The sequence below is a fragment of the Oryzias latipes genome, chromosome 14, assembly GCF_053564925.1.
Source record: "Oryzias latipes strain Hd-rR chromosome 14, Olatipes_Hd-rR_3.1".
Classification (NCBI taxonomy): Eukaryota; Metazoa; Chordata; class Actinopteri; order Beloniformes; family Adrianichthyidae; genus Oryzias; species Oryzias latipes.
In genome coordinates, this window is record NC_136250.1 from 14,143,027 (window position 1) to 14,166,420 (window position 23,394).

Genomic DNA, 23,394 nt, shown 5'->3' on the forward strand with positions numbered 1-23,394 from the left:
TCATAAAACTGTTTGGCTCCAACCACCTGACATGTTGTGGTCAGTATTTCAGTAAAGGCCTTGAAAAAGACAATTTGACGCTACATCGTTTGTCTAAATTAGTTTTTTATTGGACAGCAGAAGACTCCAGTTCATTCAGTCCCAGTGCAGACATGTGAACACTAATAAAATTCATATAAATTATTAAAACTGAAAGGTTGTACCTTTGAGACATATTTACTGCATGCGACTGATTTGTAAAGGCTGCAGAAGGCAATAGGGTTTAACATAAAAGAGCACTATGGACTCCAGTATTAACATTTACTGCACCTGACACAGCTACTAACAGTACACAGATTAGTATTCTTTCCTCACAGTAGTCTAAGGTTCAGGTAAAAAGGTCTTTGATGTCTGATCTTGGTCCAAAGCTGGATTTTGGTGCTGATGACAGCATCAGTCCTGTCAGATGTAGATGATGTAGTTTTCAGGCACAAGGCCCGTTCTGCCCTTATAGGTGGCCTGCAGCCAACCTGGTTCCACAGATGGACACACTGCAAACACAAAAGGATCCCGTCAGCAGAACAACACACACTTATCAAATTATTATTTCAGTGTCTTTAAAAAAAACATCCAGGTAGATGGATTCTGTATGTTTAGAAATGCAATGTGAACAGATCAGACTATAGCAACTTCATTCATGCAAACAATGTTTTTCAGTTAATGAGCCCACTAAACTTTTCTTTTTCTTCTTTTTTTTTTTACCAAAATAGGAGTTTAAAAAATAATGAATGCGCTCAAGAAACGAAACTAAACCTGATATTTGTGATCTTAGTTACATAGGTAGGTGGATTTTATCCAGTTTATAAGTCACAGAGTGAATAGAATAGAGTAAAATAAAACTTTATTGAACCCTCAAAGTGGAAATTACTTTCTCTATTAAAAACAGTATTCAGATAATAGATAGCACTAGAAATACACCTAAAAAATGAATAACAATGATAATTACTGTGCATGGTCTGTGGGCCGTTGTTGAGTCTAATAGTTGACAAAAATACAAATACATGTTAGGTATTCTTATGCTACAAAAAGCCTCTGAGATCTGCAGGATGTAGTAAGCTGGAAGGCCCTCAGGTCAGAACCAATTACTATGAATTTCCTTTCAGTGTCTGTGTTACACACAGATGGAGCACAAACCTCATCTACAATTAAATGCTTTCTGGTTTCTTTGAGAACCTTTTCCTATTTTAAAGTTTTGACTGACTTTAGTGGCGTTTTAAGCTTTTTGTAAAGCACTTTAAATCATCTCTGTATATGGAAACAGGGGTTTTGCTGGAGGTTTGCAGGTGTGAACAGGACTGAAGCTCAGAGGGCAGGAAAATGAATCTTACCGTTTGAGAACAGCGCCCCCTGTGGAAAACTCAGCTCATGACTGTGCTCTGCCTTGCAGGAATAAAGAGCTTTAGCATCCCTATAAGGAATCACAGAAGGCAGACTGATGGAAAACGCTTAGAAAAGCAATGGCTTTATGCATGATGAAGATCAGCATACCTTCCAGAGGGACATATGTCCAAAGCTGACAGGAACACGGAGCTGTCACGCTGCGGCTGGTTGACGGACAGTCTGCAACAAACAAATGCTCATCTATGACAGAGGAATAATAGAGAAAACTAATAAAAGTTATAGCAAACAAGAAAACATGTTAAACCGAAGAGTTAATCTATATAAAAATGTACCATAAATTTGCAAAATAAAGTATCTATTTTGTTTATTTGTATAAATAAGAAGAGCTTTTTTACATAAGAGTTCATAATTTACACAATAAAGCAGGGTGCTCCTAGCATATATGTGTGATACACTACATGGCTCTTCACCTCACTGAAAGAAAAACACATTTTGTGCCATCGCCCTCAGATTCCCACACGAGAGAATCAGTAGCAGGTGAGAGAGTAAAACGACTTCCAAATCTTCTGCAGGTCAGAGAAAAATCTACAGGTAAGATAAAAAAAACTGCTGCAGGTGCAAAAGTTTGAGCATTAAACATTAGATTTTACAGCAGGAAAAAAGAAGAAGAAAGAAAATCTCTGACAGATAAGAAATAACACAGAAAAGAAGCAGTTTACATAGAATCTACCCTAGATAAGAAAGTATTCTGCAGATAAGAAGAATGCATAAGAGGACAATCTCTGGCTTCTTTTTTTTCTCAGATCTTGATGGAGATAGCATCAAGTGAGGTGACGAGCGCCTTTCATACATTACGAGATACTCACAGAGACCTGGGCTTCTGGAATGTGTTGGTGGTGGTGGAGCGCTTCAGATCAGAGCCGCAGCACATGCGTGAAGGTTTGTGGACTGAATCCAGGGATGCGAGACTCTGTACTGATCCATGACAGCTTTTGTAATCTGAGACAAACACAAACAATCAGAAAAAGCCCCGACGTGGTTTCATTCAGTCAAAGAAAAAGGTGCACACACCCTCGGAGATGTGCAGGGATGTGAGAGAAGAAGACTCGGACAGCGGGTAGGGAAACAATGAAGAGGATGAAGATGAAGAGGAGGAAGCAGTCCTGTACTCAGAAGTGTGCAGCTGAGGAGAGGTGGAGTCCTCCCCTCTGGTTTCTTTGGAAGTGTCTCTTTTACTAGTGGAATGATTGCTCATGGACGAGACAGAGGCGGTTCTCTTAGCAGGTCCTTCAACCCCAGCAGAAGATGAGCGCTGGGCCGGGGGGCTGGACCCAGCTCCTCTGGAAAGAGATTTTGACTCCTTTAGGGAATACAAGGAAGCGGTTGAGTTTCTGTTGAAAGACTTTTCCACTGCGGAGAGTAACGAGGATGTGGAAGAGGACACAGAAGATGTTTGCTCCACGGGAGCCAGCGGAGCTGCAGACCAGGAAGTGGTAGACTGGGGATGGGCAGAGGGGGCGCCGTCCGACCGCTGTGTCTGATCAGACGGGGCTGCAGGTGGAGACACTGGGTCTGGAGGGTCAGGCTCAGCCGCGGGGGAAGACGGGGACGATGTTTGAGACAACCCGTTCTTTTCAGAGGAGTGAGAGGACAGGGACTCCAGGCTCCCCATGGGGGTTGCACCAGGACTGCTACTGAAAGTGTCACCTGAGGTATAAAAGAAATGCTTCAGTCAAATCATAAAGGTGTTTGTGTAACAGAAGCAAATCTTTATCATTAGCTTCTGTGACAGATGAGATGAGGCAGGACTCAGAACTCACTGTCGTTGTCTGCCAGGCACAGAGCAGGAGAATACAGACGGGCCTTTCTTCTTCCAGAAGACAGACAAATGGCTTTGCTCCTACGAGGAGTTGAGCGTGATGAAGGAGCTGAAGGCACAGGTACCGAGAGGTCCGGGGCCTCGCCGAAGATCTGACGGGAAAAAAAAAAATGCGGTTTTAACGCGGCAATGTGGGTGGTCATCCAGGAGACGCACAAGCAGCGCCTCTCCAAAAAAAAACAAAAAAAAAAACAAACAAAACCCCACTATCACCAGATTTTTTAAAATGGTTGACTTTCTTGACCCAAATGAAATAAAATATGCTGAAATATGCCCCCCTATTATCATGTCAACTTGCTGTTCTAATGACAATATTTTGCGGTCTCTCTGTGATGGGGTTCGGGGGAAACCAACTTGCAACTGCAGAGGATATAAATGGGTAGTCTCACTCTGAGAGGATAAGCAAGTAGAGGGAAAGAGAAGGGTTAGACTCATCCATCACTAAAATTCAATAGCATGAATAAATATTTTATTATAGTTAGTCAATAATTCAATTGAACAATTTTATCAAACAAAATCAACAAGTAGTTATATAAAATATGTATTAGAATAATGTATTCATAATGTATTAAAATTACATAATAAAAGTATATAATAAAGTATAATAAATAACTTTTTTTTTGTTTGTGGTGATGAAGGATTGTTGCCAAAAGAAATCACAACATAATATATAAGTTATTTTCCTTTATTAATTATATCAGTAAATAGTATTAATGGATTAGATTTACCTGCACTGTGCCATTATCCATTCACTCCTCATGCATACTTGGTGATGCTAACTACTAATGTAGCCTCAGCTGCCCTGGGGCAGGCTGACAGAGGTGTGGCTGCCAGTTTGCGCCTCTGACCATCACTGGGACATTCATGCCCATTTACGCCCCGTGCTGGGGGCGGGTGCTGGCTGGGGGGAGTGGGGATTGAGCCGCCGACCTTTTGATCATTGGACGACCCACTCTACCGCCTGAGTCACTGCTGCCCCCTAAACATCCAAGCTAACTTGCTAACTTTACTGATATAGTTAATAATGGAAAATAACTAATATATTATGTTGTGATTTTTTTTATACAGGCTTTGTGTTCTTGGGGACAGGGCTTGGAGGGGATCTGGTCCAGTGTTTTGCCCAGGACCACCTCTGGAAAAAAACACTCCATAACCATTCACATCCACTTTTGCACTCTTGTGCTCGTGAGCGCGCTCAGTACTGCACCTTTTTGTGGTTCTCAATGATTATCTCCACCACGATATTCTGAAACTTGATGTTCATCATGGCGGCCACCGTTTCCTCCTGTGACCTCATCAGTGTGGGCCCAAAGATCATTCCCAGGTTGGACACAGTCATCTGGTTTTGGTCACTATGAGAGGACACTCTACACACAGGAACACATGAGACACAATGAGCATCCGTGCATGGAGGGAAAGCGTCACAACCACAGTCACAACCACCGTCACGACCAAAAACTCTTATTTTAGCTCTTTTTATCTATTTTTAATACCAACGATATTGTAAATACAGAGTGAGAAAACAATAACTTTCTACAAACCTCAATTAAGATACATGACTGAAGGAGCATGAGTCACAATCTACTGGGTGCAGGAGTGATAACATCAAATAGGAAAAAAACAGTATTTGATGCTTTTTCCACCTTGTTTTTCTTCAATAAATATTTGTTGTTTGAATTTTTCTTTGAAAAATATTGATTGAAATCCTTTAATGATTTCACACATAAAAAAACTAAAAGAAACTATCTTGTGCTCATGACGGTAAGTTTTAAAAGCGGTAGAAGAGGACTGAAGGAAACATCTACACACTTGAGGAGGTGGTTGGTCAACAAGTCCAACATGGCTTTGTTTTTTTCTGGCAGTTTGTGCACAAGAGCATGAATGGCTCTGACTCTGTAACTCTGGTCTTCGAATTCTGTCAAAACAGAAAAAAACAGCGATGAGGTGTGCCGGTTTGGACAAAAATCTGTACGGTTGCCCTGAAGTGCATATCACATAAAAAAAAATCACTCAATGCAAAAAAAACATTAAAAATCACAATTAAAAACCAAAAAAACAAAAAAAAAATTACTTTAAAAAAATTCCAGAGACCAAAATGTAATTCCAAAAACCCAATTAAAATAGAAAGAAACTAAATTAAATGATTTTTTTTCACATTTTGGTTTCAGGAAGTTTATTTTTATTTCTAAAATGTAATATTTTAGTATTTGTTTTGCCTTTTTTAATTGTTGTTGTTAACTTGAATATGTTTTATGTTAAGTGATTTGTACTTCACGGCCACCATACACCTGTCTCTATTTGGAAAATAAAAAAAGGCAGGAAGATCATACTTGCAGCCCTGACAAAGTCTTTATGCAGCCTGTAGGTCAGCAGGGGTTCTGCCAGACATCTGCACATCAGTTTGAAAGCAAAACATGTGTTAAATCTGAGCAGCTTTGAGTCGTTGCTGCTATCTAAGTGTGTAAACTCTACCTAAAATAATCCTTAAGGGCGCTGGTTATGGTCTTGTTGTCCCAGACATCTGAATCCAGCTGTATCTCAGAAGTAGCTGTGGACGCTGCAGGGAAGCACATGGTTGGAAAAGCAGAGATGGACCTCTGAACGAACATGAGTCACTTCAAAATAAGAGCAACAAACCAAACACGCTGGTCATCAGCCGCTGCACTTTGGAGTTCACTCCTCCTGTCCTGTACAGGCCCACGGTAGTAATACCTGTAGACACATTAACTTTGTTGAAATACAAAAAAAGAAAAGATCTTACTTGCCTTTCTGATGCTGAGGAGTACCTCGTGCCTCTATCAGCTCAATGCACTTCTTTGCAAAGGTGAAGCCTGCCTCATTGAGAAATGCTGTAAAGCAGGGGATCTGATTTATAACCACAATCTTGTTTTACGATATTCATACAATAACAAACAGAATCTTGACCAAACCTAATACTTACTTTCCTCTTTTTTACTGAGCAGTGAGGGAAGAGTGTAAATCTGAACAGAAGGTAAAAACACAAAATTATTTGGTAAAAAAAAAAAAAATCACAGATGATTTTGCTGCTTTTATTTTGAAATAATCCAGCAGTCATTTTGAATGCATTAATATTTAAAATAATGTATCGTTTCTTACAGGTTCTTTACCATCCATCGCCTCCATCCAAAGCCGTCGGTTGGCCTCTGAGTGCGCCTGTAGTGTTATAACGCCATGTCTGCAAGTGACGACAAACGACATTACACATCATACACAACACCCTTTAGTATAGAGTAGAACAGACATTGTCATCGTTCATGGAGCATGATGAAATTAAAGGCGGTCTTCGTGTCAAGGTGCATCAGGATTAGGCCTTTGGGTCATCCTTTTACCTCTCTATCACCTCGATGTCAAAGCAGAAGCGCTTATCAATGGAATCCGTCTTTCTTCGGACACAGGAGCGTAGCCGGAACACCTCTGGGGCTCCGCCCACCACACCGTTCTGTGGTCAAACATCACCTCGAGTTACATCGTCATCATGAAGCAAAGACATTTTTGTATTTTAGTTACTGCAGGGAAGAAACAGTACTATTAAAAAGTTTTTTTTTGTTTGTTTGTTTTAATTTGTGTAAAATAGCATTAAAATGATTAAACCTTAAAACTAGTGGGCTAAAAAGCAATTCTGCATCTCTTGTTAGTATTCTTAAAGCTTTATAAAGTAAAACATTCATTAAAAAAGTTATTTAAAGTAGTTTCTTCCTTAATTGTCTTCTTATCTTCAACTTCTAAACCGTTTATGTTATGGAAAATGTCACTCTTTGGTATAGAGGCCTAGCAGAGTGACAGACCCACCTGTCTGCTGGCTGCTCTGGCCTCTGTGCCGCTCATAGTGAACATCTTGGAGCTCCTCTCATAGGTGCAGTAGTACCTGGTCCACACACTGCCCAATGCTCCTAAATAAACACAAGTCTTGAATGAAGCCTTCTTTGACGCATGAGAGTTGGAGACATCAGAGAGTCTCACGTTTCTCCTGGATGTACAGATGCCCCTCCATGGTAAAGGAGCTGGGGGGTTTGAAGTCCTCTTCAGCCGACCGGATCCTCTTCATCAGCCTCTCAACCTCAACGCGGGTACTTTCAAAGTTGTTCCGAGCCTTTAGAACACATTGGTCATTATTGGCTCAACTAAATAAACAGATTAGGTTTCTTTTTTTTTTAAATTGATGCCCCAAAAAAAGAGCTGGAGATTCCAGAGAAACTAATTTAAACAAATTAAGGTTGTCATGGTAATATATCAGTAAGGAAACTCACAGAATGACACAAAAGCATAAAATGGGTAAAGAAATCAGCTTAAGTGGAAGCTACGTTGATGAAAGACCTTCACTAGACCTGGTTTTGCCCTTTTTTGGCTTGTTTGCTCAAATCCTTCATCATTTTGGTGCAGCATGTTCTCCTTCAGCTCTCATATCATATCCTCCATTGTCCACTTGCTGCTCATTATTCCTAAGATTTCAGCAACAGTTGGATTCTCAAATATCAACTTCTCACCTTTCAATTTCAGGTAAACCGGTTTAACAAAATGCACAATTCCTGGGGAGGTGACGTTCAGAGGGTTAGAGAACCATTTGCCAATCAGTTCGTTGATGGTTCAAAACCTTGGCTTGATTGTCATTTTGACTTTTGATTGCTTAGCAGCTTTGAGAGCAATAATCATGAGCAGATTTGAAAGCTTACATTTTGCAGGTTAAACTGAAGGTGTTGCTTGTAGGGTTCAAACTCGTGAGCCAGCTCATAGCCTTCATGGTAGAAGGTGAACAGGCCTTGAAGGAAGGCTAATAACTGAGGAACAGGAGAAAAAGAAAAACAGCCATCAGTCATTCACTCAATCAATCAGAGCCCTGGACTCCCAGCTTCTCTGGTTTCTAGACGCGACCTCAACAACAAAGAGTTTCATCAGCGAGGGGAATGTCCTCACAGGAAGCTGGCTGCAGCAGCAGGAAGCAAGCTGCACCGATATCCATCACTGAAGCGGAGTGTCAACATGTTTACAGGCACAAACTTTGTCGCTACTGCGCTCCAGTTTAATTTTATGCCTGTTTCTGATTCTAAAACAATACATTTGTATTTTTCTGATGAGTATTCTGTAACAAACTAGCGGCAACTCACCGGCTCCACAAACTCAAACTTCTTTCTCTCCTGAACCTCTTGGATCTTGAACACATACTGCAGCGATGCATCATAAAACCCCTGCCTGTCCTTCTTGATTTGAGCATCAGCCTGTAGGAGAAAGAACAGCAAACACGCACAAGCAGTCATTGCGATCCCTGATCCCACTGTGGCTCTGGGAGCATCAGAGTGGTTCCTGTACCTCCTGCAGCTGAGACTCTTTCTTTCTAGAGGACAAGTTGAGATGCTTCTCCAGGACAGAGTAATACCTTTCCGTCTCCTTGTCAAACTGCTTCTTTCCTTCCTAAGAAAGGCATATAAACACTTCAGAATTTAACAAAATAAAAGAGAATTTTGCTTCAGTAATAAGGTTTTGCTTAATTAAACGTTTGTTTTGTTTTTTTAGGCAGCCGAGACAAATTGTCTTAAAAATGCAACAAGCAATCACAAAAAAATACAAGTAAATGCGTTCATTTTTGTGTTTGTCCTACTCCAGCCGGCCTATCGGGAAATAAAAGGCTCCAATAAAAACCAGAAGAGCTGTTAACACTACTAATGAAGAGGCTCTGCCAAAAAAGTTTGGAACATTTATCTGGCATGGCAAGTGCAACATGTGTCTCCAGCTGATTTTGGATAAACAGCATCAGGATGTTCTTTCACACAACTCTGCTACATTCCTCAGTCTGAAGAAACTCTAAGAAAAAAAAGAGACTTCCCTTAGACTTTATTAAAAGTAAGATGAACTTGTTTCTAGTCATGTAAACCACATGACTACTACCTGCATCCTTATTCTGGATAAATAAAAGTAGATAAAGTAAACTATGGAGTTGGAGACATGCATCTGAAAGCCACGTTCTCCTTCTTTGCAGAGCAGCCTCTCTGAGCTTGGCTCCTCTCTCCCAGCGTCCGTTCCCACGACCTTGAAACTGACTCTGGGATTCATAATTTATCCCAACAAATGAGGTTTTCTGATGCAAAGACCTGAGCGCTAAATGTGTGTGCAACCTTTTCTACTGTTCAAAATCTGGAAGTACTCTGCAGATTTACCTTAACAGCTCCGATTTGTTCCTTACGAAACCTCTCCAGCGGTGAGATCAAAAGATTGTCAGCATTCTGGATCTGAAACAGCAGGAGGAGGAAAAAAAAAGACTTCTGTGTTGTGCATCAGCAAATGTAAAAACCAGCGGCGAAATACGAGAACATCACAGTGGCCAACACAAAAGGGCTGCAGCTTCAGTGACAAGTTCAAAATGATTCTCGCAAAAAAACAGTTAAATAAATGCTGTTTTTGGTTAATTATTTCCTAAAACACACAAACACTCAGTTGATCAAAACTTTATGGTGTTAAAACAGTGACAACTTTGCCAAGTTGTAGAAAAATTCCCGTTTTTCTGGGAACAACTATGCACCCAGTGCACCTAAAGGATGTCCATCTAAGTGCTTTTCTTTGTGAAAAATAGCTTTTAAAAACAGTAGACATTAATTATTTTGTCTCTTGAATCTTGAATGAATGACACTTTATTTATACTGCACTTTTCAAAGCCATCCTGATGCCAAAGTGCTTTACATATAAAAAAAGAAAAAAGCTATGAAATACATAAAAAGACAGATAAAAATGTAATAAAAGAGTAAACAAAAATAAGATTTTTAATTGACATATGTTTCTTGGAAAGTATGCTTTACCAAACCTTCTAAAACAATATTTTTTCATTAAAACCATATTTTTTATTTTAGTTTGGGATAAGTAAAAAAATTGACTATATTATCCGAGAAGTTTCTCTAACAAGTCCTGCATGAAGCTAAAAAGTCGCAAACGCATACGGTCAAAGAAAGAGAGAGTTTGCTGCATTCAATGAGCAGCTGCTGCTGACTGCTGTATGACAGAAAACATGGATGAGGCAACTGGGAGGATTTTGAAACCTTTTCAGTCAATAATTCAATAAAGAACGAAGCAAAAGATGTTGACTGGATTTAAAATCCATAAACCGGACATGTAAAATCCAGATGGAGACCTAAAAAGACATCAAAGAATAAGGAAAAAAACAGAATGTCTCTAAAAACAAACTTTTGGATCAAGTGAATCAACACATTCAACATTATAAACAGCAAACAGAACCCGATTCTAAATGCTTAAAGACCCACTCAGATGAAAAAAGAGTTCTTGGCGTTTTTTAACATGCTTTTGTGGAATTGTTCTAATAATAAAGGACAATAAAAATAAGCTAAAATTGCATTTATGAGTATTTCTTTACTATAATCATTGGGAATCAGGAGCAGACGAAAAAATTAAGTTTGGAAAAGAGAATGTAAAGAGAAAATCCGCTGTTCAGACCACAAACTCCCTGCTCCGCTCCATTCTGATGCATCCACTTGTAGACAAATAGATCACACACACCTTCGTCTTCCTCGTCTGATCTGACATTTGGCTCAAACCTTTACGGCCGTATAGCTCCAAAATTGCTCTGTTGCACTGGGAATGTTAGGTTGGTGCTTAGAGGGGCTGTAAGCTAGCGGAAGCGGGTGTCTGGAAGCAGGATCCGGCTTGCTCTGCGCCAACATTCCTACCCACATGTCAGAGGCAAACTTCTAATGAACTACAGCCACTCTGGAGAAACAATGTTCTAGAAAATGATACAGGTTTTTTGATTGTTGCAAAAAAAGGCAGAAATTATAATTAAAAGGCCACTAGGAACACTTTAAAAATAGATCAAAAGATGATCAGAGTGGGATTTTAAAGGGAAACAAAAATTGACGATCCACAATCACTTCTTTGTCTGAAAAAAAAAATGATTCAATAAAAAATGGAAAATAAGAATAAGATCATAACTGATGCCTAATAAGGAGAACACAAGATTGCTGTCCATACCTCTACAACAAATGCAGTAATGCACCTTTATACAAACATTTCATTTCTATTTTTTCATCTTAATAATGATAATACTCCATTTTCTTTCAAGCGCCGTTTTTGACACTTAAAGACACTATACATAGCAGTAAAAATAAGAACACATATACATTAAAGCAGAATAAGGTAAAATAAAATCAGCCAACAAAAGAATAGACAAAAAATCAAAGTGAGAAAGGGGATTTAAACAGGTGAGTTTGATTCTGGATTTTTAACATGGATAAGGACTTGAGCTTAGTAGCATGGAGTTAAGCGTCTGGGTTTGGTCGTACAGGGATAATATAACAACTGCTCCATGATAAAGCTCAACTGGAACAATGAAGATTATCAGTTTTCATTTGTCCATGTAACAAAAACATCAAGGTGTCAGACATGGAAGTGAAACAAAGCCCACCTTGTACTCATTTTGTAACTTGTAGTTATGACTGAAAATGAAAAAACAATCCCAGATTTGGGTCCAGTTTGATCAAATATATTTAAGCTTTGAACAATGTTCAAAAATGTAGATTATTTTTCTATGAAGCAGCTGAATAAAGATACATCCCCGAAAACTGCAGTGACTTTTTTTCAAAGGTGCAGAACAGACAGAAGTCTAACTTGAAACACGTCTTTATTGGAAATCGTTTCAATTTATGAAGTTGAACAGAAACAGTGGAGCCAGAATGAAATTAGACCAAAACACATGAAAAAGTATTTATTCTTTTTTGTAAGTTTAGACAAACGTTGCACAAAGCTGAACTACAGTTTAGGTAAATAAATATGTACAATCTGACATTTTTCCCACAAGTTTGAGCGGAAAGAACTTGATTTGTTCATCTTTTTCCTAAATTTTAGTTCTACATGGTTGCACAATTCTCAATATCCACATTTGCATTCAGCTTCTAGTTGTTTAATCTAATAGGTTAGAAAAAATAACTGAAATAATCAATTAATTTCTTAGTTTTGTCCCCAGTGACCAGAATACAAACTGGGTCACAATTGATAAACAGCCCTTTAAGCTAGAACAGGTAGATATTTTAGCGGAACCTGTGTGCTGGAGCAGCCCTCCTCATTTATTACTGATGGTATTAAGAGTCCAGCAGGGCCGTTGTGTCACAGTCAGCGGAAAAGCATACAATCCAAACACGCACAGAAAGACGGACAGCAGACAAACACACACAGAAACCTTTTATGGACTTTCCCAGCCAGCAGAGTCTGAGGCCAGTCACTGGGGGATTGTCTGAATAGGTTCCACATGGTTCCTCCTACAACCAGACCATGTACACAGCCACAAAGGCAAACACTCTGAAACAAGGGACCATACATCAGGTAGTGTTAGCCCTCTGCAAATGCACAAAGGTTTGGCTCCACGTACTTTGCCAAACTGCCGTCACTCTCACACAAAGGCCACTGGCTTGATGGAGGGTCTCAGAGCTGGAGACATTTCCCAAAATACCCCAATGTGCTCCGCTGGCACAAAGCTCACACTGAACTGCAAACTTCTAAATCACATTGAGGAAAATTAGGTCAAGAAACAAGAAGAGGAAGAAAGATTGTGTCAAGTGAGGAGGACGGTAAATGCTGCACCAAAATGAACAAGGGCAAAGTCATGAAATAGTGAAGGATCATTGTGAGTTAAAAACGTTTGGGACCATCTTAATGTAGGCTCCACTTTTTAGAGAACTTAGTATCAAACCTCCAAGCTCCCAATGTCAGGACAGACACTCGTCCACTAGGCCACTGAGATAGTTTGCAACGTGGGAGTCAAGTTCTGGAGACAACAGTCTTGTTTCCTTTTCCAGCCAGTGTTTTAGCAGAAATCCGGCCAGAAATATCTGGAAAGCGAGCGGAAGAGTGTCCTTCAAAAACCACAGGTTGAGATCAGAGGTGTAAAGATGGTGGGAGGGGCTCCACTTCTCTGTGATCTCTCGCTCTTTCACATCTTCATAATTCTTTTTTTTACTATTTTTATTCTAGTTAACACAGTTCCAGCTACTTATTGTTCTCTGAGTTTGGTAAAGTTTTACTCTAAAGTTTCAGTGGTTATAGAAAGTTTCTGGTACAGACATTCATTTCTGGTACAGACATTCATCAGAACAGTTTGGCTTTTAAAAAATTCCGGGCTGAGAATGATACAGGGCAGCCTAGTCGCAACTAAAAGTCTTTAAAAGTTCATATTTTTCTATACAGAAAAATGTAAAAATAATATTCCTGTCTAGAGGCCGCTACAGTTTTAGAGTGCATTTCCCTCCAAAATGTTTATGCATGAAAAAGAATGCACTAACAAAAGGGTGGAAAATAAAAATGTAACAGTACACAGACATGCTGTCTGTGTCGCCTGCAGCAGACCCGCCCTTTGACCTGCCCCCACCGGCAGAGAAGCTACTACACGCCCCTCACCCTCCTCTGCCTCTGCCACCCTGGTCAGAGCTCCACAAGACAAATTCTTTTTAAAAAATCCACTTTTTTCAGCTGACACCCCATGGCAAACAATTTTATTTTTGGTCACCAAGGGGTGATGAACATGTCAATAAGACTATTAGCAGAATCAGCAAAAGTACATTTTTGGATTCCCTTGGCAACAGAGGTTTTTTGTTAATCAGGACCACATTCCTAAAATGTTTATAATCTATGTCACATTGTTTCATTCAACTTGAGCCAACGATTCATGTATTTAAGTTTCTCCATATTCTGGTAAAGAAAATATGCAAGCAACGGGGAAATGCAACTTAAGTGAGCTCAACACACAAATGCTGTTCAATATTGAAAAAGTTTAAAACCAACATTTCTTACCAAGAAGCCTCCAAATAATGCTTGAGGGGTTATGAGGCAATAGATCGCTTGAATAAGGTACTAAAGGTAATTTTTATGATATTTTCAAGATAGCTGCCTCTTCCTGAGGTCAAAGGTCAATAAAACTATGCTGCTTATGTGCTAAATTTTGAAGAGATTGCAGGAACAAAAGTTTTTGTTTCCCATGTTGTGCAAAATTGTGAAAATTGCCGAATTTCACATTTTGCCAAAAAACGGCTGCCAAGCCTTAGGTGTTTTACCCATCCCATGATAATTTCATTTTATTTATAGCGGCAACTTCCAATAAAATCTACGAAACACCCATAAACGTGCATTTTGACTTCCGCATTCAAAACGCTACTAATACAGAAGTAATACAATGTACGCTCACGTTCACAAGTAGCTCTGCCCGGGAACAAGTGTTTTTAATGAGGAAGTCTAGCTCTAGTTTCAAGTTTCTACAACCATTTTTGGGCTTTACACACCATTGAATGCGTGTTGAAAGTTAAACCATGTCAAACTTTGACCAATCAGGGACTCACATTAGGTAGTGATGTATGGATAATTACACGCCCCTCTTAATTTATGGAAGCCCAATGGTTTGAAAATTAATCATGAAGGAGAAATGAAAAATTGTGGCATGTGCCTGGATGGGCATCAGTTGAGTTTAAAAACCTGCATTAAGGGCGTTCTTGCCTGGTGTGCCCATAGCTTTCCCATTCATCTTTTTGACAAATTTGCCCACAGAGACTTTATTATTTATTTGGGGTTGGGGTCGTTGGGGTCGTTTCACTGGGTACAAAGTATGTGCACATTTTAGTGAGTTTTTGAGTATGTAGCTGGGATTTTTTTTTCTCTCAAACGCACTGTAAGAACGAAAATTGACGGAACCAATATAGTCCTAGCAGACCAGGACTGCTGCCGGCCAAAACCACAGTAAAACCTCCTCCAGGTAAGTGAAAACATGCTGTTATTACAACAGAAGAGGCTGAAAAACCAACATCCCAGCCTTTTTAGAGGATTTTGCTTGTTTTACAGTGTTCACCCATCATCAGTGTTACCAGATATCTGGTGGCATTTGGGGAGAGCACACCCAACGCACAGGGACTCCACACCAAACCCAAGGAGCTCCCGGCCTCCTAATCCTTCAGAGGTTCTGCTCCATGACCCACAGAAACCTTAGAAGCTGTTGTAGGCGTAAGGCTAGAACCTATCAAAATTTTTCAGTGGTGCGAGCAGTTTGAGCTCCTACTACCTACCAGGAAAGGAATCGTAATGTTATGGCTGGCTGGAGCATAAAGACTCTTTTGTTGCTAACTGCTGCATCAGCAGCTTTAGAAAAGAAGCCATCAACAGTCCCCTCCCTCCTATACCTTATGAGACACCAAAAAAAGTAATACCTACAGTACCTTGATAAAATTCTGCATTTAACTTCACATAAACACTCATTATCTTACCAGCCGCTTTCGCTCCTCCTCCATGGTGTTTAGGAGCTGCGAGAACTCCTTCAGGGACTGAGCTGCAGGGAGATCACACAATCACTTTGATATTTGAGCTTGTGCTTCACTTGAAAGTCCAGGACATTATCCTGCTGCCTCGTCTCACCTATGTTAATCTCATCATCCGTTTCCGCATCTCCAGTGCACTCAAACTGAAACTCCTGCAGAGACTGGGAGAAGCGTTGCACTGCCAGAGAGAGGCCTGCGAAAACAGGAAGAATTTCTTTCAGCTGTAAAAAGCAGATAAAAGTCCATTCCCATTTTCATAAACGTAATAGCTTCTTTAAAAGCCAAGAACGGAAAGTGTCAAAGACTGAAGCAATGTTACTGCCAGGAAGTGTTTGTGAGGAAACCCTTTCTGGATCACCTGATGTATGTAGCATCAGGGGGACTTTCTCTTTAGGGAAATTCCAACAAACTTGATTGATATAAAGGGAAATGTTCACATTTTTTTAATTTGTTTGGTTTAGTCTCATACAGAAAGGACCAAAGTCCCAGGAAATGTTACAGAGCTGGAAGTTTGACATACCCTCTATACCAAAGAAGAGGAAGAATATAAAATGAATACATTTTCAAATGTCTGGCTATACTGTTTAGCTATTGATTATTAATAAGTTCCTTCGACTCCTCATTGCATCAAGGAAAAAAAAGGATGAGTTTTGCAGACTTTTCCATTCTTCAAATCAAGAGTCTGCAACCTGAGGCTCTGAAGCCACATGTGGCTCTTTCACTAAAGAAAAATAAAATAATAGTAGCCCTAACTTTTAAAAATGGCTTAGTTTGGCTTAAACTTTTATGGCTGAGGTTCTCCTAGAACAGTGAAATAAACTGTTACAGTTTTTACAACACTGCTGACATTACACCAAGTCGTCATGTGCTCTAGCATTCCTCTACTACTTTGCACTGATTTCAAATGCTGCCAAAGCTTTAGTAAAAAGTTTGATCTTCTCTGGAGTACTCTTTTTATGTTATGGAAGATTGGCGTCTGGTGGAAAGTTTGTGCCGGTGTTCAGCAGTGGACACCGGCAGACATTCAGTATATGAATATGCGTGTAAATGGGTGAATTGGACTGTGACTGTAAAGCGCTCTGGGCCATTGATGAAGGTAGAAAGTGCTACAAACCTCAATAAAAAGTAAAAAAAGAAAAGCCTTTTCTCTGTACATTTCTGTTTTTATTCGTGCCAAAAAGGAAATATAATTTATATTTTTTTCAAAAGTAACAACGGGACAAATTTTTGAAAGGGTGAAATAAGACTGTGTGGCTCCTGTAGGTTTTGATCAGTAAGAAACAGGCCTAAATGGCTCTTTTGATATTAAAGGTTGCAGACCCCTGCTCTAAATGAAGTTACACTGTAAGCGAACCACACCAGGGTTCAATTCCACTGGGAATGTTTGCCTTTTGAAAAACCAGTGTGTGTTTGATCCCCGCCGGAGTTCACACTTACCAAATGAAGCAAAGCACTCAAAGAAACCAAATGTCTGGTGTGATAATCTCTTCTACAGCTGTAAAGAGAGGTGTGGATCTAAATCATCTCCAGAATTTTTTTAATTTTGAATGAAAGGGCATGCTGCTCCTAATTTTAGAGTTGACAGCACAACACAGTGAGTTGTGTTCACTGTCACACAGCAAAGTGGCAATAAAAGAAAAACCAGAAGGCCACAGTCCTCTTGTCTACAGTTCAATGCAGATAACTGCTTCTGGTCTCTTTTCAAACATAGTTTGGATCTGTTTCTGATTCGAAAGAACAGCAAAATGTATGGAGAAGTATCAAATAGCCCCACACAAGGGATTTTTTTTCAATCACTCACATCAGCTGATAAACTCCTGGACTTAACTTTGTTTCAGCTGCTAATAAAAAAGTTAAAAAAATCGACAGCAAATGTTTGCAGTGGTAGCTGGGTAATCACAGTCCAATTCATAACATAGAAGAATAATACTCATTTTCAACTTTTCAATAAAGTAGTAACAAATATCTAATTTCAGATCTAGTTTTTGAATGACTATATGATGCACTTTTTATAGATTGTGTGTAAATGAATGACCAAATGATGAACTTATTTATTAGTTAGCTGCAAAGTTATTGCTTTTTTAATCTTTAATGCACTTACCTAAGAGCACTTTAAAATGTTGTTGTTCATGTGAAACTGACAAGTAAAGTATCTCTTATCTATCTAATAATTTAAAGAAATTGTATATGACATACAGCAAAGCACTGATCTTTTTTTTAACTTTCTTGCTGGAAAAAAGTTGAACTTTTATCCGGTTTAAAGGAATAATAGAGTTATCACTGTTATTATTATGATTAGAAATGTTTACTGTGCAACAAAAGAGCTGATGACAAATTGGCTGGACTGCGCAGAAACTAATAGTGCAACCATGCATTCAAAAGTCCTTCACAAGAATTAATCTAAAGTATAAATGTATTTACAGTCAAGAGAAAATAGTTGTGCAGCCCCATTAAATCCTGGTTGTAAGTACACTGACCAAAAATATAAACGCAACACTTTTGTTATTGCTCCCTTTTTTTATGGTATGAACTCAAAGATGTGAAACATTTTCCACATACACACAATAACCAGTTCTCTGAAATATTGTTCACAAATCTGTTTAAATCTGTGATAGTGAGCACTTCTCCTTTGCCAAGACAATCCATCCCACCTCACAGGTGTGCCATATCAAGATGCTGATTAGACAGCATGATTATTGCACAGGTGTGCCTTAGACTGGCCTGGAACTGGTTATTTTGTGTATGTGGAAAATGTTTCACATCTTTGAGTTCATACCACAAAAAATGAGAGCAATAACAAAAGTGTTGCGTTTATATTTTTGGTCAGTGTATTAAAAAAGCAATAAAAAATGCATTTGTCAAAAAATACTTGCTTACAAAAAAATTTTTTTTTTTAAATGAGCCGGCCTTACTGAGTGACCTCATGTCACAAAATCTCACCTTTGACAGCATTAACTTGAACTGTTTCCTGTTTCCTTATCAGCTCTTGTGGGTGAGTTTCGGCTCATTCTTTAGCTGGTTTATTGTGCAGTCATCATGCTGCTGCTGTGATTCATATGGCTGTCCAGTTGTTACATAGCTCAACATCAGCAAAGCTTTAGCAATCCATCGGGACGGCTTTATGCTTGCCTCCTGACAAACAGAGTTCACAGTTGATTTGGTGATTGTAAAGTCACCAAATGATGTGGCTGCAAAAAGGCCCAAATGTTCATCCTTCCACCACCATGCTTGACTGCATTTGTAAGATATTACATTACTGCTAGATTGTTTTCACCAAATGCGGTTTTCAGTAATGTAAAAATCATTTTTGATAAATCTTCAGGGATAATCTAATAACTTGTTTTTGATTTACAAAGGTGTCTAGCCTTTTAGGTTGTCTGCATTTCTTTAGGTACAGCATTGTCTTACTACAGTGGAAATCTATTGGAACACGTAATTTGACAGACAGCAGTTTTTAACAAATTCTATTTCTTACTGAAACGGTTTTTGTGACTGGTTCTAGATGTGAATGCAACAGCAATTCTTTCTCTGAAATTTCACGAATCACTTTTCTCTTAAAGTTATTAAATCATAAACAGGAATGTACAAGAGAAACTGCTGCTTTTGCAGATTTTTGAAAACCTGCTTAGGACCTTCCTCATTGTTAGCAGTACTAAACTTAAGATCTGGCTTTATAAGCACAATTAAAGCAATAAGAGGATACCTAAGGTCTGTTCTATTTGGCTGGTAGTGAAAGCTCGCTAGAACGTCACTGCAGATGGAACAATCAAACACTAGTTGACATAAAAATGAAAGCTTCTAGTTTGTATGCAAGTGAATCCTGATGTGGTTCACTTACAGTCTGAATGCAATCCTAATTTTGAAAGAAAAAATTATCAAAAAAAAAAAAGACAAATATTTGTATGTGATAGCCAGAGAACCGGTGGGACTAGCTCATGTTTTGTTTTTCTTCTTCCTGGTTACTTATTTCTGAGTGAAAAATACCCCCAAAGATGCAGTTTTTTTTTTTTACTTTTTAAAATACTGTGTTCACTCATTTCTTTTGAAAATAAACCAAGCCAAAAATGATAGTGTCCTACCCAGAGTTCATCTGACTTTCCTGGTTTAAAATTGACAAACAATAATGTTGTTTGCTATGCTGATGGACAGGCTGACAGACGAGGTAAGACAGGAATCTCCCTGGACAATGATGTTTGCGGATGACATTGTAATTTGCAGTGAGAGTAGAGAGCAGGTGGAGGAACAGCTAGAGAGGTGGAGGTTTGCTCTGGAAAGAAGAGGTATGAAGGTCAGTCGTAGTAAGACAGAATACATGTGTCTGAACGAGAGGGATCAAGGTAGAAGCGTTAGGTTACAGGGGACTGAGGTGAAGAAGGTGCAGGATTTTAAGTACTTGGGGTCAACAGTTCAGTGTGATGGGGATTGTGGAAAAGAGGTGAAGAGGCGAGTGCAGGCAGGTTGGAGCGGTTGGAGGAAAGTGTCAGGAGTGTTGTGTGACAGAAAAGTGCCAGCAAGACTCAAAGGAAAGGTGTACAAGACAGTGGTGAGACCAGCTCTGCTCTATGGGTTAGAGACGGTAGCAGTGAGACAGAGACAAGAGGCTGAGATGGAGGTAGCAGAGATGAAGATGTTGAGGTTCTCCTTAGGAGTGACCAGGTTAGACAGGATAAGGAACGAGTACATCAGAGGGACGGCTCATGTTGCCTGTGTCAGCGACAAAGTCAGAGAAGCCAGACTGAGATGGTTTGGACATGTTCAGAGGAGGGATAGTGGATATATTGGTAGAAGGATGTTGGAGATGGAGCTGCCTGGCAGGAGGGCAAGAGGACGGCCAAAGAGGAGATACATGGATGTCTTAACAGAGGACATGAAGTTGGCTAACGTTAGGGTAGAAGATGTTCATGATAGAGTGAGGTGGAAAAGGATGATTCGCTGTGGCGACCCCTGATGGGAAAAGCCGAAAGAGAAAGAAGAAGAATGTGAAAGTGTGGCATTAGCTTAATTGTGTTAAAATACTAGCACAGTGTAAAATGGCTCATTCTAACCATTCTTGGATGATGTTTTTCCAGTGCTAAAATCTATTAAATCAGATTCGACAATGTGTTTTTGTACAACATTATGCAGTTTTGTCCATGATTGCAACTTAATTGTCGTAATGCTGGAACCCAAAAAAACACTTTGAAGTCCCACTTCGATCATCTTTTGATTTATTGTAAAAGCATTCCCAGTGGTCTTTTACTTATGATTGTGCTGATTTTAGCCAAAATAAAAAATAAAATAAAAACCTGTGTGGTTTTCTAGGACATAGTTTCTGCAGAGCGGCAGGAGTTCATTGGAAATTCACCTCAGAGATGTTACCGCAAAGCAACCCTCCTTCCCGTCTCCTTGACGTTGCTAGGAGCTTGGAGCAGGAAGCTTTTGGCCTTCCGTTTGTATTTTCTACATACAACAAATATGCTGCTTTTCAAACTCTGGTCCTGATTCACTACAATTTGAATTTAAAAAACCACTAAGATTGGAAATTTTAAGCTTAATTTTCTTTATATATGTCCTCCATCATCAAAAATATGGATATTATATTTACCAAAATGATGTAAAAATCCAGATAACGAAAGCTTTATTAGCGCACTGTGCTGTGGGCGTGGCCAGGGGCGGGGCTCTGGAAGAGGACGGTTTAATTTTTTTTATTCAGGACTTTTCAGAATAAAGTGTTACTGAGCAAGGCACTACTGGCTTGACTGACTGTAGTCTGTGGTCTGAAACAAGACCAGACACAACCGACAGTTTAGCACACAGAGTAATTACCTTCTTTTTTGTTTTTTTGTAACAAAGTGGAAAAATAGTAAGAGGATTAAAAACTTTTCCATGATTGAGTTTTAATTATTTTCCCCCATTTGGGTCTGAACGATCACATGGTTTGAGGCTACGAGGTTTGTGCTGACATAGTAATGGCACATCTCATTCATAGTTCTGAAGGCCGTCTTTGCCTCAGGTCAGGAATCTCGGCTTAGATGTTCTCCGCCTTCTTTTTTGGACGAACTCGGACCTCATCGAGTCCGATTCGGTTCTCTTACCTCTGAGCGCAGAAATGAGCGAGTTCCCGTCTTTGATGAGCTCTTTGATAAATCTGTTGGTGCGCTCCAGCTCCACTTCATGGCACTGCAGCCGATCTCTGAACTCTGGACTGTCCAGGAAAGAATCACTGAACTCCAGCGTCGGCAGACCCATCGGAACTCCTGCTCACTTCACGCGGCTAATAATGACCCAACTGCAGCCAGACGTGCGATTCGGTCCCGGCCGGAGACAACGGACAGTCAGGAAACTCGGAGAAAGTCGCTGGGAAGTTTCCTCAGGCTCCTGTTTTCATGCTTCTTTTCCTCACAAAGCTTCCGGACCCGGAGCTGCCAGAGACCTTGGGAGACGGGGTTGAGCCAAGACTCTCTACGACATTCTGCTGACGAACTTTACGACACCCGGTCCGAACACTGCCAGACCTCTGTAAGGGAAAAAAAAACCCGTTTCGGAAAAAAGACTCAAAAGCAAGCGAAAACAATTTAGTGTGGCTTTAGACTCGTGGAAACAGACGAAAAACCGAGATGTGTTGATAACTCCGGCTTCCTACGGCTCTGCTAAAGGGCTGTTACTATGGGAACGAGAGACTCCTGCTGGCGTCTGCTGAATTTCTTTTTACTGAAATCAAGGACGTTTACTGATTTACAACCATGTAATAACTACTATGAAAACAATAAATAAAAACGTTCACTTATTTTAAATAATAGTAATAACACTTATTATTATTATTACTATTATCATTATTATTATTATTATTATAGAAGAGCAGCCACTTTGTTATGATCACTGTTTATGTTTTATAGGATTTTACAGATCAATACAAAACTTGCGGATGTATTTGTTTTGTTCTTTCACCGTTTTTCCCCCAGATCTATCATAAATCCATAGCCTGTGCTCTCTTTCAAGAAAAGCACACCCCAAGAATTTTCTCTTAAAAGCAAAGAAAAAACAGGTAAACACAGAGGGGTCAATTGTCTAATTCACATCAACTATTCTTTAGAGATCTACCGTAGTTTTGGCACCCTCAGTTCTTTGCACAAATTATGTTCCAAAACATGTTCTATTTTTGGATTTTTCTTCAATTCATGTTGGCAGATAAATCCAAACACAACTATTAGCTCATTTTAAAAGATATTTCCTGTTGAGTTGTGGCCTGGGTTTCCTGTTTTTTAATTGAGGAGGTGTGTTGTCACTTGATTCACATTTAGGGTAACAGAGTTGCTCATGACGGAAGCATGAGTCAGCAGACCTCAACAGTAACAATCAACGGTTGGAATGAGTTGTAAATTAAAAAAATCTTTTCTTTGCTTTAATACAGGATTGCAGGAAAAAAAAACAGGTTAAGCCTGTGCATGTTTGCTTTTGACAAAGATTGGAAGAATCTAAATATGAAATTTTAAATATAACAATGGGTATTTTATTATAAAACTTGAGAAAAACTAATTTTGAGAATTCAGATAGTTTCCCATTTGTTACCAATAATTATTCTCATTTGAAATAACATTTGATACAAACAAAAAGTTTAGGTTAATTGTTTCAGTTACTATCTAAAAATACCACAGAGTAATATATTGATTTAATATACAGGAAATGACTGGTGGCCTTTATCAAAAACAGGAGGTCAGGCTTGGTGGCAGACAATTGAACCTTTGATAAACTTGAAAAGGTCATAAACATGAACTAAGCGACAAAAAAAAAGCCAAATAGAAACAAAACAGATGTTTCGACATTGAAGATCCAGACACTTATATACAC

General features: G+C 39.3%; 1 protein-coding gene across 2 annotated transcripts; it reads right to left on the reverse strand.

Annotated features, from left to right (window-relative positions):
* Positions 1 to 88: 88 nt before the first annotated feature.
* arhgap42a (Rho GTPase activating protein 42a) lies at positions 89 to 22,251 on the reverse strand. 2 transcript variants are annotated; one of them, XM_023962521.2, is made up of 24 exons: positions 21,642 to 22,251; positions 15,665 to 15,760; positions 15,517 to 15,578; positions 9,430 to 9,501; positions 8,585 to 8,686; positions 8,383 to 8,493; positions 7,951 to 8,055; positions 7,241 to 7,370; positions 7,070 to 7,170; positions 6,610 to 6,719; positions 6,377 to 6,455; positions 6,201 to 6,240; positions 6,046 to 6,108; positions 5,897 to 5,971; positions 5,732 to 5,816; positions 5,590 to 5,648; positions 5,069 to 5,174; positions 4,467 to 4,626; positions 3,201 to 3,351; positions 2,452 to 3,087; positions 2,247 to 2,379; positions 1,528 to 1,599; positions 1,368 to 1,447; positions 89 to 530 (listed from the first exon to the last, which is right to left on the reverse strand). In XM_023962521.2, exons 1-24 carry the CDS (start codon positions 21,793 to 21,795, stop codon positions 442 to 444), a joined length of 2,871 nt encoding a protein of 956 aa, XP_023818289.1. In that variant the 5' UTR covers positions 21,796 to 22,251; the 3' UTR covers positions 89 to 441. The 2 variants fall into 2 exon arrangements, with proteins under 2 accessions (XP_023818289.1, XP_078786600.1); XM_078930474.1 differs by lacking the exons at positions 89 to 530; positions 1,368 to 1,447; positions 1,528 to 1,599 and adding an exon at positions 1,727 to 1,946.
* Positions 22,252 to 23,394: the final 1,143 nt, after the last annotated feature.

Bases quoted from the DNA above. Each gene is read 5' to 3' on its own strand.
- arhgap42a (XM_023962521.2), bottom strand. From the start codon at position 21,795: ATGGGTCTGCCGACGCTGGAGTTCAGTGATTCTTTCCTGGACAGTCCA. The intron at 6,720-7,069 runs GTGGGTCTGTCA...GTTTGACCACAG, and splicing joins CCAGAGCAGCCAGCAGACAG to AACGGTGTGGTGGGCGGAGC. The intron at 3,088-3,200 runs GTGAGTTCTGAG...TTTATACCTCAG, and splicing joins GTGCCTGGCAGACAACGACA to GTGACACTTTCAGTAGCAGT.